Source organism: Maylandia zebra, linkage group LG5, assembly GCF_041146795.1.
Source record: "Maylandia zebra isolate NMK-2024a linkage group LG5, Mzebra_GT3a, whole genome shotgun sequence".
NCBI classification, from domain to species: Eukaryota; Metazoa; Chordata; class Actinopteri; order Cichliformes; family Cichlidae; genus Maylandia; species Maylandia zebra.
In genome coordinates, this window is record NC_135171.1 from 25,187,738 (window position 1) to 25,205,269 (window position 17,532).

The 17,532-nt window shown below is 44.3% G+C and overlaps 1 protein-coding gene across 2 annotated transcripts in view; it reads right to left on the minus strand.

Moving 5' to 3' along the window:
• Positions 1–17,532, minus strand: part of pax7a (paired box 7a) — a 43,795-nt gene that overhangs the window by 5,597 nt on the left and 20,666 nt on the right. For both annotated transcript variants that reach the window (XM_004548580.3, XM_004548579.3), the window contains exons 5-7: positions 17,106–17,305; positions 10,037–10,202; positions 9,370–9,566 (exon numbers count right to left, since the gene is read on the minus strand). In XM_004548580.3, the coding sequence (XP_004548637.1) occupies positions 9,370–9,566; positions 10,037–10,202; positions 17,106–17,305 (563 nt within the window). The remainder of the gene's footprint in view (positions 1–9,369; positions 9,567–10,036; positions 10,203–17,105; positions 17,306–17,532) is intronic.

A 17,532-nucleotide genomic window follows, 5' to 3' on the forward strand; every position in this document is an offset into this window, starting at 1 on the left:
GGAAGATGAAGGGTTATGTTTGGATGGGTTCCTTAAAGTAAAAGAAAAAAAAAGGGAGCTAGTAAAATGTCCTGAGAGAGACAGCTGGAGGGCATGAGCCCATTTTAGTTATTGGTTAATTGAAGCTTGATTACATTGCTTCCTTATGAAACAGGACAGCCAACAACTGGCTCTATTATTATTCACGCTCAGAAAAGCTCTTCAAAAGGAAATGACTTCTTATCGCGACACGTTGCGGCATTGCTATTTTAGCAGGATATTTTAGATGGGTCGGCCACTTTAGAGGCTGACAAGTGTTGGCATCTGTGAGGATCTCAAGCACAGTTTTCAGTTATAATTTAAGTGTTCTTAGTGGGGAAAGGTATGTTCAGAGTGGCTTCTTCCACCCACACCTACAGCATTTTATGTGACACACGGTTCAGTTTTAATTGGTGGGTTTTGCTACTTTGATGTTCCCATAAAGTTTTTTCCCCCCTAAGTGTTCAAGTGTTAAACGATACTTTGTCACATAAACTCGTAAATGCCATTTGTGGCTGGATACATTGACATATTTCTGTTTCTGTGTGGCTCGTGAAACAGCCTCTGCAGATATTAAGTTCTAGCCAATGAATGAACTCTAAGAAAGCGGGGGGATCTGCTTTTTGTCTTGAATTAAAAAAACAAAAAAAAAAAAGGCAGGAAGCTGATGGTTGTCACTAAACACGTGGGCGTATTAATAAAGAGTTGAAAAGGACTTTGGATTCCTGTCAAATTTTAGAGTTGAGGAAAGGCCATTATATTTATCATCCATACATACAGCATGCTCTTGCAGAGCAGAGTTTCTCCCTGTTTCTCTGTACCCGCCTCCCCCCCCCCCCCCCCCAACTCCCTGTTTCGCCTCGCATACGGCGTCCTCAGCAGCCCAGAGTTCGTTTGTTGTTTAATGTTGTGTGAGTGCTGGTTTGGGAGATAATGTGAGCCAGGACCCAGTTTAAAGGACAATGCTCCAGGGCGTTCCCTGCCTCTTGCGCACAACACCCCTCCCTTCACACCCGCCCCCTCCTTTTCTGCTCTCTCTCTACAGATAGATTACTTTATAAATAATAATAAAAAAGTAATTAATTCTCTCAACTTCTGAGCCCTCCAGCCTGTGGCAAAGTGAGTGCGGGAAGTGTAAATGGATACAATGTGCATCCTTTCAGATAAATAAATAGCACACTTGAGACAAAAAGAGGCCCTTTCAAACCCCCCTCCCCTCCCCTAATTTCTTCAACAGCCAAATTACATTTTTTTGTAACATTTTTTTGTTTGCGCGAATGTTTGACGAGTTGTTCTTTGTTGGATTTCACTCTGGAATAAAACAACGTGACAGAGACGGAGCTGAAACACTGCAAGTGATACAAGAAAAAAACACAATGAGAGAAAAGAAACACAGTAAAGAAAGAGAATGGGAATGTGCCGGAAGAGCTGAGTTTTCTTTCAGCCATTATAATCATTACGAGATCATAAAAGTCAACATTATTCCACTTCGACTATTTAATTTTTTACATTGTGTTAGGCAGTGAAATGGAGCTCATTCGTGTCTCCTTATAGGAGCAGTCGTCCCTGCTGCACCTGATAATAAGAAGAATGCACCCTTGCACTGGATTAAAACAACACCAATTCACAAGTGTAAAGTGAGGAAATGGAGTGCTGAGAATATGATAGCCTATAGAAAGAAGGCGAGGGGGGCAGCAGAGAGAGTGATATAGCGTGAGCGAGAGGAGAGTGGAGGCTTTGGGAAGTACAAAGACTCCTGTAGGACTGCACTGGCCTGAGGGCTAGCCTGCCTGGAGAGCTGATAGGAGCCCTTTCTGTTCCATTCCCAGCGCCAGCGCCAACACACCCCGCTCCACAAATACTCTTAATCTGCGCAATACTGGATTAGTTCCTCTGTCACCGATACCTCCCCGTTCTGCCCAAATCAAAATGCCCCCAAGATGTACCTTTAAGTTAGGCAGAGGTCACTGGGGCAGACAGGGAAAAATGAGCACTCCAAATGTCTGTAAGTTATCTGAGTAGTGCAGAATAACATTGTGCACCTTAGCAGATCTGCCTGGCTGATACTCGCTCCAGCAAAGAACGATTAAAGATCCACAGTGATGACACTGAAATTCAGATCAATATTTGAAGGCCAGTCCTCGGGGTGTGATTACAGGAAGAGAATAGTGTTTATTTCTGTAGCCCAGAAGTCTGGAAAGTGTCTGACTTTGGAAACAGTCAAAATATGAAATAAAACCTTAACTATATAGAAATGTGTGTATTTAATACATAGAAAGACACAAAGAACAGACAGACTTCTTATGTTAGGTCATTAAATGTTACATGAAAACTTGATTTAAATCTTTTAAAATCCTAATCAAACACTTAACATGAAACCAAACAAAAAAAATGAAGGAAATAAATAACAAATGAAAATATCAGTGACTCCCCCCTCCAAGTCAGACGACTCCTGCTCACACAGCGTCCCGCCCTTCCCCCCATCCCTCACATGAGAAGGCCGGCCCAGCGGGCAGTAAGGCCCCTCATCTGAGCAGACAAAATGACTATTTAAAAATAACAGTGATTGCATAAATTGAATTAAAGCGTTTTGGTCACGGTGGAGGTGGCGCAAGGGGTGGTGTGGGGCCGCAGCAGAAAGCCAGGATGGTGGCAGGCAGCAGATGACGGGCTCAGGCCTGCATGCCACTGCGTTAATTGGCCGCGGCACATTCATAAAAACTGAAAAGTGTCTTCCACTAGTGCCACAGGATGAAGAGACAGAAGCAGAGGAGAGGTAGAATGGTGGTGGTGGTGGGGGGGTTGGTGCTGGAGGGAGAGAAATGGGCCTTTGAAGAATGTAATGCAAATGGGGGGTTGTGGTGGGGTGCTAATTGTGTTCAATTAAGTGGCTGATTGGCACTGACAGAATGTGGGCATTGACATGTCAGGCACAGATGAGGACGATTAGCGGGCACTGGAACAAGCTGTCACTCCTCACAACATGTTAGCCATTCTGCGCCTGTGCGTCTCCCCTCTGCGCTCCATGAAGCTGTTCACACGTACCAAAGGAAGCTTAAATGAGCGGAAGTGGAATAAAATTCATATTTATTTTAAAGGCTAGACACGCTCCCTCTCTGTTACTGCAAATTTCCATTAAGCTAAATGCTCATAGCGGCCTTAGCGTTCCAGAAAGCACAGCTGCTCAAGTTGGAAAAAGGACCCCCACCCCACTCCCCTCTTAAACATCCCACAGCATAAGCTATAAACTTGGCCCCGCACTAACCAGAGGTTAATATACCGTCTATTGGGCTGCAATTGGAGAACGTGTGGGGAGCAATCCTCTATTCTCTGCTAGTGATATGCTTGAGTAACTATGGGATGGATTCAGCCACTGGGAACAAGAGAGGCCCCTTCTAAGCGGGCACACACATGCACACCGACTTCAGCTCGCCGCACCTTGCTCCAACGCCTCTTCTAAATTAAACGGCAGATTTTCTGATTCCAGGAGAGTGGTTTCAGCAAGGCAGGGCCTGGTGTGTGTGTGTGTGAGAGAAGCAAGAAGCAAGGCTGATCGAGGGAGAAAGGAGAAAAACGAAGAGGGAGGAAGAAGAAGAGGAGGGGGGAGGAGTGGGGGTTGTTTGCTGAAAACAGCAGGGGCCAGGTCTAGTGAAAAATGTCAGGTCAAATTGTTCTTGACAGTGTTAATATCTGCACCTCATAGCCATAATTACATGTAAATAAATAGTGAAATAGCTCTCAGCTGGAGACTGGAAGGGGCGAGCTGCTGCATGAGACAACCAGCTGAGGACCCAACTACCTCCCATATTCTCATCTTATTGTCTGGATGTAGAAGGGAGTGAGAGACAGAGATGCACACGCAATGAAGCTTATTTTTAGTAAGTTTTTCCTTTTCTTTGCGATCCCCCCTTGTGAAAGCTGGAAGCACGGTATAAACTCTGCAAAGGGGTCACGAGAATGAGCCCACGACGATGAAGGTTAGAGGACAGAGAGAGAGAGTGAGAGAGAGCCAATAAACCAATGAGGGACAGGGAGAAAGAAACAGAAAGAAGGACGGACAGAATGGGTGAGAGGGAAAAAAAAGTCAGCTAGTATTAATCACAGCCATGCACCTGTCAGAGTGGCATCTGGAACTAAAAGGAACCACATGCAGCTAGACAACATCCCAAACCTCTGGCTAGCGGGGCAGGTTCACAGCAAAGTAGCCTTCCTTCTTCTCAAGCCATCCCATGACCCCCTGAACCCTGACCCTTCACCCCGAAGAGACAGGTCACCCAGCATATGCCTCACAGACACTTCACCTGTGAAGCAGGCTGTTACTGCAGACATTATTACATTATGACTATTATTATCATTATGATGATACAAGTAACCTTCAAATTGTCTGTGTATGAGGAAGGAAATCCCCGCCAGATGAGCATGTGACACTGCGTACACCCGTGTGCAATAGCTATTTTAGATAGGATCGATATTTGTGCCTATACTTTCATAAAGGCAGTGCCGCTCTCCACCTTATAGGCATTTCAACTGCGTGGGACACACAGCATGTGAATCAGTCTCAGTCATTTTTCCTCCTTAAATCCCCATCTTCTAGGATTTACTGAAATTCATATTGGCTGCCTCTGCAAGATAAATGTAAATCACATTCCCTTATATTTACTATTTATCAGGATGCAGCAGCTCACTTTCAGCAGGAAATATCTCTCACCCGCACACAAACACCCTTGCATTTAAATAGCATTTTTATTGTCCGCCATAGCCTTTCATCTGGGCGTAGGGAGAAGAGCTGCCTCTCCAGGGGAGAGAGTTGGAGCAAGAGCGGAAGGTGGGGAGAGAGAAAGAGAGAGGGAGAGGGAGAGAGCAAAGCACTATTGGCAAGGCATCGCTGGATGACAAAAAGCCAAGCGGAGAGAAGGAAGGTTGGTAGGTGAAAAATAGATTATGAATACACCAAGCTCCAACCAAAGATATTTTGGAACGTAAGAGAAAATGGCAGCACATGGCTGCTCAAGAGACTGAAAGATGGAGAGAGCAACAAATGGCTCAGATAAACAGGGGCTAGAGAGCTAAAGCACTGTCTCTGCTGCAAGGGGGAAAAAAACGAGGTTTGCATGCATGCTGCAAAGGTGGCTCCTTATACAGCATTTTTTTTTTGTCACAAAGCATCAAGTTTAAGCTGAGCAAGAAAATTATTAGTCACGTCACACTCGTCTGCAAGCGGCGAAAACAAAAACAAGATGTATTGTCACAAAGCAGAAGGCCAGCGCACGCAGAGGTACGTCTTCGGTGTCGCAGACAGAAAATCTTTCCTCAGAGTTCAAAAGTGTTGCAAAACAACAGCAAACACTAATAATCTGTGCAGAAACAGTATAGCCAGTGGATATGATTTACAGTCCCTGGATTTTCTTGGCAACTGCCGACAGCAGGTCTCTTTTTTCTGAAAGCCTCTTACATCTTTTTTTATACTTGCCAAATTGAAACAGTATTTGTTTTAATGGGAGTTCTAATTAACCAGTATGTATTCCCCCACTTGCTCTGCGAGTGGCTGAGCTATGAATGCAGGCTATGTGCTCATCCCCTTTGATTTGTTGTCAGTGGAGCCTGCCAGCTGACACAGTGCCCGGTGAGAGGCTTAATGCCCAAGTTTTAATAATGTGGGGGACTACATGAATCTCCCCCTCTCATTGGTATTCAGGTGCAGAATGTCTTGTTAGAAGTCAGGGAGGGAGGCGGAATGAAGCCAGAGCTCCAGATTGTTCCGTACATTTTCCCCTCTCCATTTTTTTTTTTTTTGGCAACGGCAGAGCTTGCTTCTTAAAAATAATTCAACCCATTTTTAAAAGAAGCGTCTGCGCTAGCTAATGGAAGAGCAGCAGCACAGTTTGGAGTCTCCCCTGGCTTATCTCTCTCAGACAGTTGTGGGGAGTCGCTGGTGAGCATGGTGTCAGCGTGCGTGGTACGGTGCAGCGCCGCGCGGGCAGGCAGGCCTGGGGACACAGATCAAAGGGAGGCAGGGGTGAGAGCCGCTCTGCCTCTGATCCCATGTACGTGTGTGTGTGCGTGTGTGTGGAGGCCCGGCCCACTCACACAGCCCAAAGGCCCTCAAATACACACAGACACACATCCTTGTCATTCCAAAACACACAACACTTTCATAAAACTGCAAAACAGAAAAAAAAAGTTCCTCACAAAACTTTGTGAACTTCCTTCATCAAAACAGCAATAAAATCTCTATCCACCATACCTATCCAGCTCACAGACTTCCCACTTTCCCTATCACGTCTCCTTATCATAAGGACACCCTACAACAGAACCTGCATGCATTTCCCACTTTGATTCAACAAGAGAAATGCTTCCCGTTCCCCTTTTTCCCCCTCCTCCTCTATATTTCTAGAAATTCTGCCACTGAGCTCCTTTCGCTGGGCTTCAGCAAGTGCCGTTGTTTTCTTTCCTCTCCCAGCAGGTGTCCCTGTCATGCAATAATGAGGAATTCAGCCCAAATGGTTTCACGCAAATGCAATGGCCATGAATGCTGCTTCAAAGAATCATTTGAAAAGTATCTTGCAGCATCATATTACTGGGATTTGTTGAAAATGTGCTGCGTGCTTGAGAGATGATTGCCTGTTAAAGTGCACCTCTTCAGCTGAAAGAACGCCAATTTGCTCGTTTGTTTGTTTTTTACATGTGCAAAATTCATCGTGGCGATGAAAGGTCAAGAGGTCTACTTCAAATGGAATATTAAAAATGAAAAAAAGACCAGAGAGAAAAAGCAGGCGTCAAGCTTAAATCTTCAGGTAAGGATGGCTGAAATGCCTAACCTCGATGCCCTTGCCTGTACCTTTTTCCAACACCTGCTGTGCTGCTAAATGAAACAAGGCCAACAACAAAACACACTTCTGGTTTCATACCTATTGCCCAGCCATGCACAGCTTCACTCCCATGACCCCTAAATATACTGCCTCCCTCAACCAGCCAAACACGCTGTATATCCCACAATGACAGCAACCAGTTTGAGTGTGGATGGCTTTTCCACTGCCTGTAATGGGAAAATGTGTGCTGTCGGGATAGGTTATGGGATTGGGATGGACGCGAGCTCCTGTCGGGACTGCTGAACGCTGCAGGATTCCATTACAGACTTGGCACCTCGCCACCGCAGCCCATTTACTGCGAATCAGAGAATTTTTGTCAATCTTTACAGCAACCGCGAGGCCATCAATGCCAGGCACTTGAAGAAATAGCTTGCACATTCCAATGCACAAGCATATCTCGAGCAAACAGATGCCGTGTGTAACTTACAATATCATATTCTCATTTCCATCTCGATAGAGAGTCTCTTTGTGTTGATTTTTTTTTTTCAATTACAGGAAAGGAGGAGAAAAAACAGGGGAATAAAAAAAAATAACACGAAAAATAAACAGCGAGGTGTGGAACACGTGCCGATAATTTCCAAAGATGAAACCCAGCCGTCGTTTGATTGAAATTCGGTTAAATGCAAGGAGAAGACAAAGCCCTCTCCGACTCTGAGATGTTAAAGTGGTTGTTTGTTCTGTGAATTTTCTGTGTCGTGAGTTTTCTGTGACGAGCTTGCGAAGTGAGAGGGGGGACAGATAGGAGCTGCCCAGCACAGCGGGATGCTGCACCAGGGAGTGAACTCTGATTCTGCTGTCAGTGGGAGCATTCATGTCCACGCTGAGAGACTGATAGGAATGCCACACATCATTCTTCAGTGTGGTGCAAACTACTGCGCAGCCAAAACATCCACACCATATACATATGGAAACTCCCCCACACATGAAAGCTGAAAACGCACACAGTTTAACTTCAAAAATAATGAAATAAATCTAAAAAAAAGGACAATAAACAAATAAAGTTTATTTTAGGTTGTTTTATACAAAGACTTTTGTCAAACCATGTCGATAGAGTAATTGAATACTGAAAATCCAGGCTGCACAGTTGCCCAAAGGCTCCTGTCCTAATCCTCACTATGACAGGAAATGTTTAATATCCCAACACATTCTGGAATGTCTACGAAGAGAGAAAGCGGCAGTGTACCCCACGCCAGTATTAGAGAGCCATTAATGAAAAAAAAAAAAAAGACTCCATGTTCCTGGTGTTTTTCTGCAGGTTTGCAGTGAGAGCATTAGCAGTTAAAGCCTCTGTGCCACGATTAACAATCAAACACGCTGTGAGCCTCCATGTTATCCTCCGTCGCTCCAGAAGGAGAGAAAATCTCTTTTTTGTCACAAAATCCTTAATTCTTTCTTCTCTGAAGAAAGAGGGTAATACCAAGAATGTTTCCAATCTGCTTTGAGAAATATTTGAAGAAAAAAAAAAGAAAAGAAAAAAAACTCCCAATAAAACACGTGTGAACGACGGGGTAATTGTGGACAAATGCAGCATTGAAATTCATTTTCAACTCTTTACACACCATTTCAATCTTATTTTCTGCCTGTTAACCACATCTTGTTGGTGAGGGTGGGCAAGACTGGCCAGTATTGATGGGTAATTGTGTATAATTCACTCCGTACACACGATTTGCATCAATACAAATCATTTTTCATTCTCTGCTACTTAAAGCTCAACCCTTACCACAGAGTCCTATTTAAACGCTCATTAATGGAGGAGTCCAAAGAGGTTAAACATCTGAAATCCAGCAATTTAGAGAGAAGAAGGCAAACAAATGTGCACATATAGCCGCGTGCTTTGAGATGGCAAAAGGAGAATGGGTGGGGATGGTCCTTTTTTATTTCAAAGGGAAACCCAAGGTGGTCCCCGTAATATTAAAAAAGGAGGTAAAGTGAGCAGCAAGGTGAACTTACAGGGAAGCATGTGCAACCCTGCTCAGAGATGCTTGTAAATCGCGTCGTAAAGACATGAACAAAATCACACATAGCACTGGAGTCCTCCAGCTGCAGACAATTACGTGAAGAAGATTATGGGTATACATTTATAAGCTTTAGCTAATTATTTCATCTGCATGTGTTCTCTCTCTGTGCTGTGCAGGATTTAGATGTCCCAGGAAAGTCGAAACCGCTGTTTGGAGCAGCTTGAGTACTTGCGGTGCTATCAAGATGAATTTTAATTTGTTGATGTTAATCCAATTGTTTTACAAATGTAGCAATTTAGAGTAGCTAAAATAAATCCAGGGCTTTGGAACATGAACATAAAAGCCCACACTGGCAGTTATTTTGCTGAACACGCTGTTTCTGAATTTTAATTTGCAGTCAAATACAATTACACATTCTGAAGTGTGAGAAGAGGAGGGGGAGGAGGGACTTTGGTACACTAAAGAGTGTGAACACCACCTATGTGGGAATATGCAGACAAGTGATGAAAGTTCAGTGGACTGACCTGCGGGGAGAGCCCGTTGCCAACGGGGTTCATGTGGTTGCTGGATGCTGAGGGGCTCATGAATGTGTCAGAGTAGCTGGAGAAGCTGTGGCGATTGGACGACAGACCGTAAGCAGAGCTGCTGTCAGCACTCAGACCTCCCTGATGCATGGAGGATGGAGGCAAGGGTTGGGGCCTGTGCAATGTACTGCTGCCCTCTGACATAAAAAACAACAACACATGAGCACAGGTGAGAACAAATCAGGGAAATTTCTTAAAATTTTCTTAAAATCTGGGCTGAGGCCCACCGGGAATCCTCACAGAGGCCTCACAGTTTGAGCTCAGTCAGTCATAAGTCACACATTAGGTGTCCTGCCAGTGTATTCTTTGGCACGTAGAAATGCAGCTTTACAAAGGAAAAGCGTAAAGGACAGAAATGACCTTTGCTCATAATACAACCCTTATTTTTGTCCCACTGTGACAAAGATGTGATTGTAAAGATAACTGCTCGCTGCATGGTTCTTATATGCTGCACATGATTCAGACATAATTTATGACACTATTACCACAAAAAATATGGATGGCATACCACAAATAAGCAGGACTAATGCAATATTTACCTAAATTTGATTACACTCCGAGAACAGAACATAGAGTATATTTTGGCTGGATGCTGTGTCAACCTCACCCTGTGATAGTGTGGTGCTGGGGTAGCTGGACTCTGGTAGCTGGTATGTGGGTAAAGTTGGCATCCCCGTGGGTGGGAATCCTCCAGGAAGAAGGTGGTTGAAGGCAGCTAGCTGATTGGCCCCGGCCTGTTTGCGCCACCGAGCCCGCCTGTTGCTGAACCAGACCTGCGGGAATAAACCAGATATTGTAAAAGGCATGAATCCAAATGGCTCACAGGATTTGATTTGATTCATTTTCAGCTGTTGTTTTCAGCGTCGTCTGTTTTTAACGAGAGTCTGTTTAGACTCTCAGTGGAGTCTGCCGGCTCCTGCCACCTGCAATTAATCTGCTGGTTGGCGTGAGTGTTGTTGCTGGTGCTGTAGGAGCTCAGTAGTGTGGTCCCTGTCTTTCTTAAGTGGTTGAGGCTGTGATCTATGTAAACAGGCTGCCCTAAGTCCACTTCAGAAGGAAGGAGTCGTTTAAAGGTCAGAGGTAGGTCACTAAGCTCCGCATCACACACCTCGAGTATGTTTGCGAAGCTGCTGCATGCTTTGAGGGAGGCCCATTTTCCCCATTTCTGGAAGCACAGTTAACTTGTTCATAGCTATTGTTCTGTTTCAGTGTGGCTGTGTGGTTGTTTTTAAAGGGGAAAAAAAACAGGTTTTAACTTCAGAGTCGAAACGCGAAGTTCTAAGGCTACAAACAGCAAAAATGCTCGCAAAATGAGCAGCGCTACTGAAGCGCAGACAGACAATGTCACTTCTCTGAATGAAAGGGGGGGAAAAATTGGACCCTCTGGAACGGCAAAGATTTACACACTTTAAAAAGGCTTCTGCTTCAACAAAACATGAATATAATCAAGCCCTTTTGAAAAGATCCTGCAACCTGTTCCATTTAACCAAGACAAGGCCCGGGTTTCACTGTGTGCTAAGGGTTGAAGGACATTGATCTATGCCTCGCACAGGCAATTCATCAGAGTTTAATACACTGTCAGCGCAGTTCATCTACTGTTGTGTTTCAAACGGCCAGGGCTATTGTGAGAGCACATGAAAGAAGGGGACAAAAGCCCCTCCATACGCCACAGAGAACAGTGGACACAAAGAGGGGGCGTCCCTTTTAAACAGGTCTTAAAGAGGGACACTTTCAAGGGGACTTACACAGCGACATACTCACTGCTTTTTGGGGGCTGCCTCTTTTTGTACACACAAACATACATATAAACTTGTAGAGGCTACAAGGGATCTCAGCCCGTCGGAGATCTTAATTTGAATGTGCTTCTTTTCAAACACATTCACTGCCTCTGGTGTTTTTCTTTTCTTTTCCTTTCTTTTATTTTGACTATTACTCAGTTTAGTAGCGAGTGCTTAGGAGAAAGAAAATAAGATGCAACAGGCGATGACTGTGTCGGTACTTGAGAAAAGGGCAAACCTCAATTATGCAGGTGGAAAACCAACAGGAAATCTTTATCTCAAGCCCGATTGCTCCTGAAGACTACGTCTGAATCCCTCAATCAGCTATTCCAAAACAAATGTGGTGTGTGTGGCTTTCGGGAAATTTCTGCTATTGGGATGTAGTGGAGCGTGGTCCAAAGTCTGAACTAAGCTCCAACTGGGCCAGACAAACAGCTGCCTAGGCTCAGGGGAGGAGGACACGGGGGGGTACACCCCTTCCTTCCACACACTCCCGTTCACCCCACCCCGCAGTGCCACTTCACCTCCGACCTCATCGACTCACCCCACTCGTCTTTTATGTTCACTTTAACTTCCTTCTCCCTTTGTCATCTGAGCTTAGGAAGGAGCTGTTCCATCATGGTAGCCACAAAAACGCTTAAAACACTGAAGTCACTTTTTGCTTTCACCATTTTCCTTTTTCACAGATACATATTCACAGCCTCCTATTGTTAACTTTGCCTATATATTTATATATTTTACTTCAAACTACTTTTTTTTTAATTAAACCTATTTTGTCCTAATTGTGAACATTTGTTGAAAACATCTGACATACAAAGTTTGTGCAAATTTAGTTTAGTGCAAATGTTCAGTTAAATAATTTAGTATATACATTTCATCTATCGTGCTACTATGGAAAAGCTATTTCTGCGGCACAGGGGTCTGATCTCAATCATTTCTCATCTTGTTCCAGCTGCTGGAAAGTCTCACACAGAGAAAACTCTGGAATATCATCATGATTTATTGAAATCTGCAGTACTCTGAGAATTTCAACAGTGAAAGTTTTGCAGACTACCATACAGGCTGCAGCTCTGTCAACATGCACAAACAGTGGATGCAATGTTTAACATATTGGACGGAAGATGAGCATGCATCACAGACTGAATGGCTTTCTCCAGCAATCACTGGGCTCTTAGCACAGACTGGGATAAACATGTATTCAAGAGCCTGTACACTATCACACACATGCATACATTACTTGCACAGTCTTATACATGCACACATCCACTCTCACACTGACTAACACACAGCCTGAAGCTGAGGATTTGAGGCTGCGCTCTGGAACCTGATCACAAAGTCACCTTGGACCACAGATTCTCCTCTGCTATCCCCAATCCGGTTTAATTCTCTGCAGTACAGAGAGCTGCAGCACTTCTCCATGACTCCCTATCTACCTACAAATGTGCAGTTGAATTCCAATGGCTCACTTGTGCTTTGTTTTTCATGTACTAAACTGTTTTTTGCATCTAGTGCACTTGGATAGGCCTGCACAGCAGCTCTGGATCTTTATGGAGGAAGTTTTGGGAGGAAGGGCGAAAAGAGGAGATCTAAAACTCAACATTGGGAGTGAAGATTGTTGTCGAGTGCAACCAGAGTAGAGGCCGTAGATGCAAACCTGAAACATCTCAAACAAAAAACAAAAAACCCCTGCAAATACGACAAGGAGCAGGACAGTTTAAGTCTCGTGTCTGTGTTTAGCTGCATGCATCTCTTCGCTGCATGTAATCTTCCATTCACCCTCAGCCAGCAGAATCGACTCCCAGCGATCAAGTGGCATTTGGCGTTTTCTTATCGCCGATCGGTGATGACACACGCGCGCACACACTCACACTAACACTGTAAAGGCGTGACACTGCACTGCAGTAAAAACCTGTCAGTGTTGTTTCTCTTAAATAGGATCACTCATATTTCAGGATTCTCCATTTATACAATCCTCCATGAATTATTTTGTCAAAGACAAGTACTGAATGTGTGACGCCTTTCAGGAGCCAATTTGCACCATTCGGTAGATGAATACCAAGAGCCGAGATAATGACAAAACAAAATGTGCTGCTGACTTCATATCCACAGAAAACACAGAGGGGTGATGCAACCAGCTTCAACACACAAATCCTCTTCTGTCTCACACCACGCAATACCCCCCTCACCTCCTCCCTCACACCTCCCCTCCTCTCGCCTTCCCCCCTTCTTCTTCTTTACCCCCCACTCCCCACTTCCCTCTCTCTGATTCCCTCCCTGCCTGCCTTCCAGACTGGCACTATGCTAATTAAAGTAGCTAGGAGTGTGAATTTGTGAGGAGAGTGGGATTAGCTTGATAAGTATCAGGAGTACAGAAGCACTGTACCAAAGTCATTTAAATTCTAATAATAAGAAACTGTTAGAACATTCACACTGATGCATTGCAACAATTTCTCCCGTACAATCTACACAAATCCTATTTATTCCTTTATGAAAAATAAACCCGTACTGGCGGGAATGTAGTTGCCCGTTGGATTTTGTGGCAACAATCGATCCATCGTGCCTTTTCTGCTGAAACTCAATGACGACCTAAAAGTCAGGGAACTGTGTATCACCTTTTGACATTAAGATTATATTTTCACCAGCTATTTGGAACGTTTGAATCAGCATTAGTCTGAATTCAGCTACACTGCTCTGTGACGTACAGATGCAGAGGCCGGCCCGGCAAACAGACTCCACCGAGGCCTGTTTCCCTGTTGCTCGCTGCATGCACCAACAGGTCAGCGCGAGCCACAGATAAAGAGAGAAACTTTTTACCAAATTGATTTGCACACTTCGTAAAAGCAATGCTTATACCTTATTAGATTCCACTACCTATAATAGCTACATGCAGAATGTTTATTGGTAATGAAAGGGGACCTATGTGACAGATTCGGGAAAGCTAGCCAGCAGCCGCACGCTGAGATGATGAGCCTCAGCCGACACTCTGGAGTCAGTCTCTTTGGAAACTTCAGTCTAAATAGAGGGGAATGTAATTTGCTTCATTTGCTAGAGCTGATTTACGGAGGCCTGCGCAGCTCTCCCCATCCTGGTCCACTCCTCAACACAGGGAGCAAACACAAGCGCTGCTCTCCTGGAATGGCTTTGTTGCCTGCTCCTGTTAAAACTGAGGGGTTATCAGATGGAAAGTGGCAGAGCATACTGCATCAGTGGAGGATATAGTGAAGGTAGACTTGGCAGTGTCCCCTCCTACTGAGACAGGCTGGAACTAATTGCTGAGAGATATGGATCATATCCCACAATTTGTCAGTTGGGGTGATAAAACCACTGCAGGGCTCGGGGTGGTAAGGGAGTGCTGGTAGCTCTGCTGAAAGGGACAGCGAGGTTGATAAAGATAGATGGTGAAGGGGTCTTAAAATGGCAGGCGAGGGCAGACACAAGGGAGTTAGCTCTGTTTACGAGTTTGGGTTGTGAGTCAGCGCTAAGCCAAACACTCATCACTTCAGCGAGAATCAAGCGGTTTAATTTACAACACGGCTTTGAGCTCTGGCTGCTGAGCGCCAGCGCGGCCATGTTTGCAGAGGTGCTTGCCGCACGAGTGCTTTTACCTCTGCACCGAACCTAAAAACTGCTTTTCACATTATCGCTGTGTTTAATGACAAATGGATAACAGCGAGCCGTGACAGCTGACACACATACGAGTTAAAATATGAGTCTATGAGCCTCCTCCAACACCCCCCTTCCTACGGACAGTTTCTCAGCCCCAAACACCGGTTAAGTCTCTGAACGACATCTGGAAGATACGTCATTGCAGCTGTGCTGGAGAGGCTTTTCTCTCAGGCCAAAGGGTCTCCTCTCTTCTGCCCTGTGATGGGCCATTTGGGCACCTATATGTAAGCCCAGCTGGTGGAAATTTCCCGAACCAAGTGATACAAATAGCACTCACATGCACAAGCTGGCAAATTTACATTTAAACAACATCCTTTCATATTTAGCTTCTATTCTCTCTCACTGTTTAAATACTGAAATGTTTATGTGGCATCTCCAGTAGTCATTAAGCACAAACCCCGAGATATATTTGGGGAAACACAGAGATAAAACTATCAGAAAATTCTTAGAACCACAATCCTTGAAACATGCTCGTCACACTGTAGGGCAACTTTGGGCATTAATATAGTTTGGCTACCAGAGTCCCTTTCTTTGTAACCTTCTCAGAAAATTAAGTTTAAGTTGACCTTTTGAGACTTTCAAAGCCTTAAAGAATTAGATTATGAGCAAAACAGCATTAACAAATTATAGCCATGTCTCAAATTCCTCAGGTTTTCACATGACATCATTTAAGTCTATTATCTAACAGCAGAGAGGCAGCAGTCGCTTCATGTTCTTTTTCTCCTGCTCTCATGTTTACATGAGATACACATTAAGTCACGCTTGAATTTTTCTTTTAAACCCAAAGAGGGACCACGCTCCCTGATGACTTTGAAGTGCACTACAAAGATGTATATACTTATATCACCTCTGTCATAAGGTTTGCTTAGTTTGTGTGGCTATATTTGTCCGATCAAAATGCAAAATTGAATGCTATTTTTAAATCAATAAAATACCTATCTTGTCTTGACTCGCTTCTTACACTTTTAAAAGAAACCCCCCTCAAATATATTGCCTTGTAACAGCGGTGAGATACATTTCTCTTTCCCTGAGTGAGGCATTACACACTCAGACATATTGGACATCCTTGTTGGGGGGTTTCAAGATGGACAAAGACATGTGTGGAATCAGTTACCCAATTGCATGTTTGGAGTGTGATGCACAGTTAGCATGCAGTGAGGAGTTGGAGGGGTTAGGGTAGTGTGAATGACTGTGGTAAGAGGAGAGGGGTGCCCCAGACCCTTTTTCTTTTTTACTAGCAGTTGATTGATTAATGTTGTTGTCGGAGCATAGGGTCCCCAGAGAGGCTGAAGAGCCCTGTGTGATATGTGGTGGGTTTTACAAGCAGCGGCGAGCTTGAAAGTGATGGGATGAGATCCTGGCCAAAGGCCGAAATGAGAAATCCATCAGGAATGCATTCCCTTTCTCTCCTCTCCCTTTTTTTCTCTCTCCCTCAGTCTTTGGTAGAACAGCTGCTGCTATAACTCTACTGTACATATCTTTCTTCAAGCTTACATACAACTGCAGGGCACTCAGGCTGTAGGACAGGTCCCCGGATCTGAGGTGCGAAGGAGGGGAGTATCTCTGTCAAAGTACTTGAACATGAAAGATAACGGTAGACAGCAAGCTTCCTTACATGCAACAGTGAAGTATGACAAAAAGGGGCAATATAGCCCTGATGGATGTGTACACCAGTACCATGGGTAAAAGAAGGCAAATGTTAGGTTTTGGGAAAAAGATATTGCTCTTTGCAGTATCTTTAGTTGTTGCTTTAGTTAGATGTTAGCATTTATGCAACACAGAATCCCTTAAGTCTTCTGTATGAGCTAGGCCTCAGTGATTTTCAGCACTGATGGGTTTTTTGCACAAAGCATAGCTAAACCTCAATTACACATGCGCTTCTTAAAGGAGTAATGTACCTAAATTACAAATAAACTACTGAGCACTGTGCTGCTAATTTTTCATGTAAATTAACCTTTAAGATTTCATAGGTGGATGTTTGCAGCATCAAAAATCACTGGAACTCTTTCATTTTTTTTTTTTTTTTACTAAACACAGTGTAACAAGGTTTGCTGCATGTTCTCAGAGTTAACTGGAAAGCGATGTTTGCTGTGTACTGATGTCTCAGACAAAGGGGTCTCAAAATGATCCAAACTTCACAGCCGAGCACCAGCGGAAATGCGTTTTCATGCAGTCTGACTACATCACAGTGTGCATGCTTATCAGTCCGAGTACTGGCACTGCTTGTCTAACCTGTACTCTGGCCTCTGTAAGTTTCGTCCTCTGAGCCAGCTCCTCTCTGGTGTAGATGTCAGGATAATGCGTCCTTTCGAAAGCCTTCTCCAGCTCTTCCAGCTGCTCGGCGGTGAAAGTGGTGCGGCTGCGCCTCTGCTTCCTTTTAAGAGGCAAGTCGGGCTCAGAATCGACATCTGAACCATCATCTGTCCGGTTACCTGAGGGGAAAAGGAAAGGACAGAGGGCCACTAAATGAAAACAAGCTAAGAAGCCTTTTATGTGAATATACTGACTAGTGAGGGGGGAAAATAGCCGCAAATATGGGTTGAAACTTATCATAAACTCAGCATTAAATGGATTCTAAAAGAGCCTCTTTTGTAGTCTCAAGAGTGGGGGACTGGCAACACAGTGGATTCAAATGACAGCTACTTTTCTCTCAGTATAC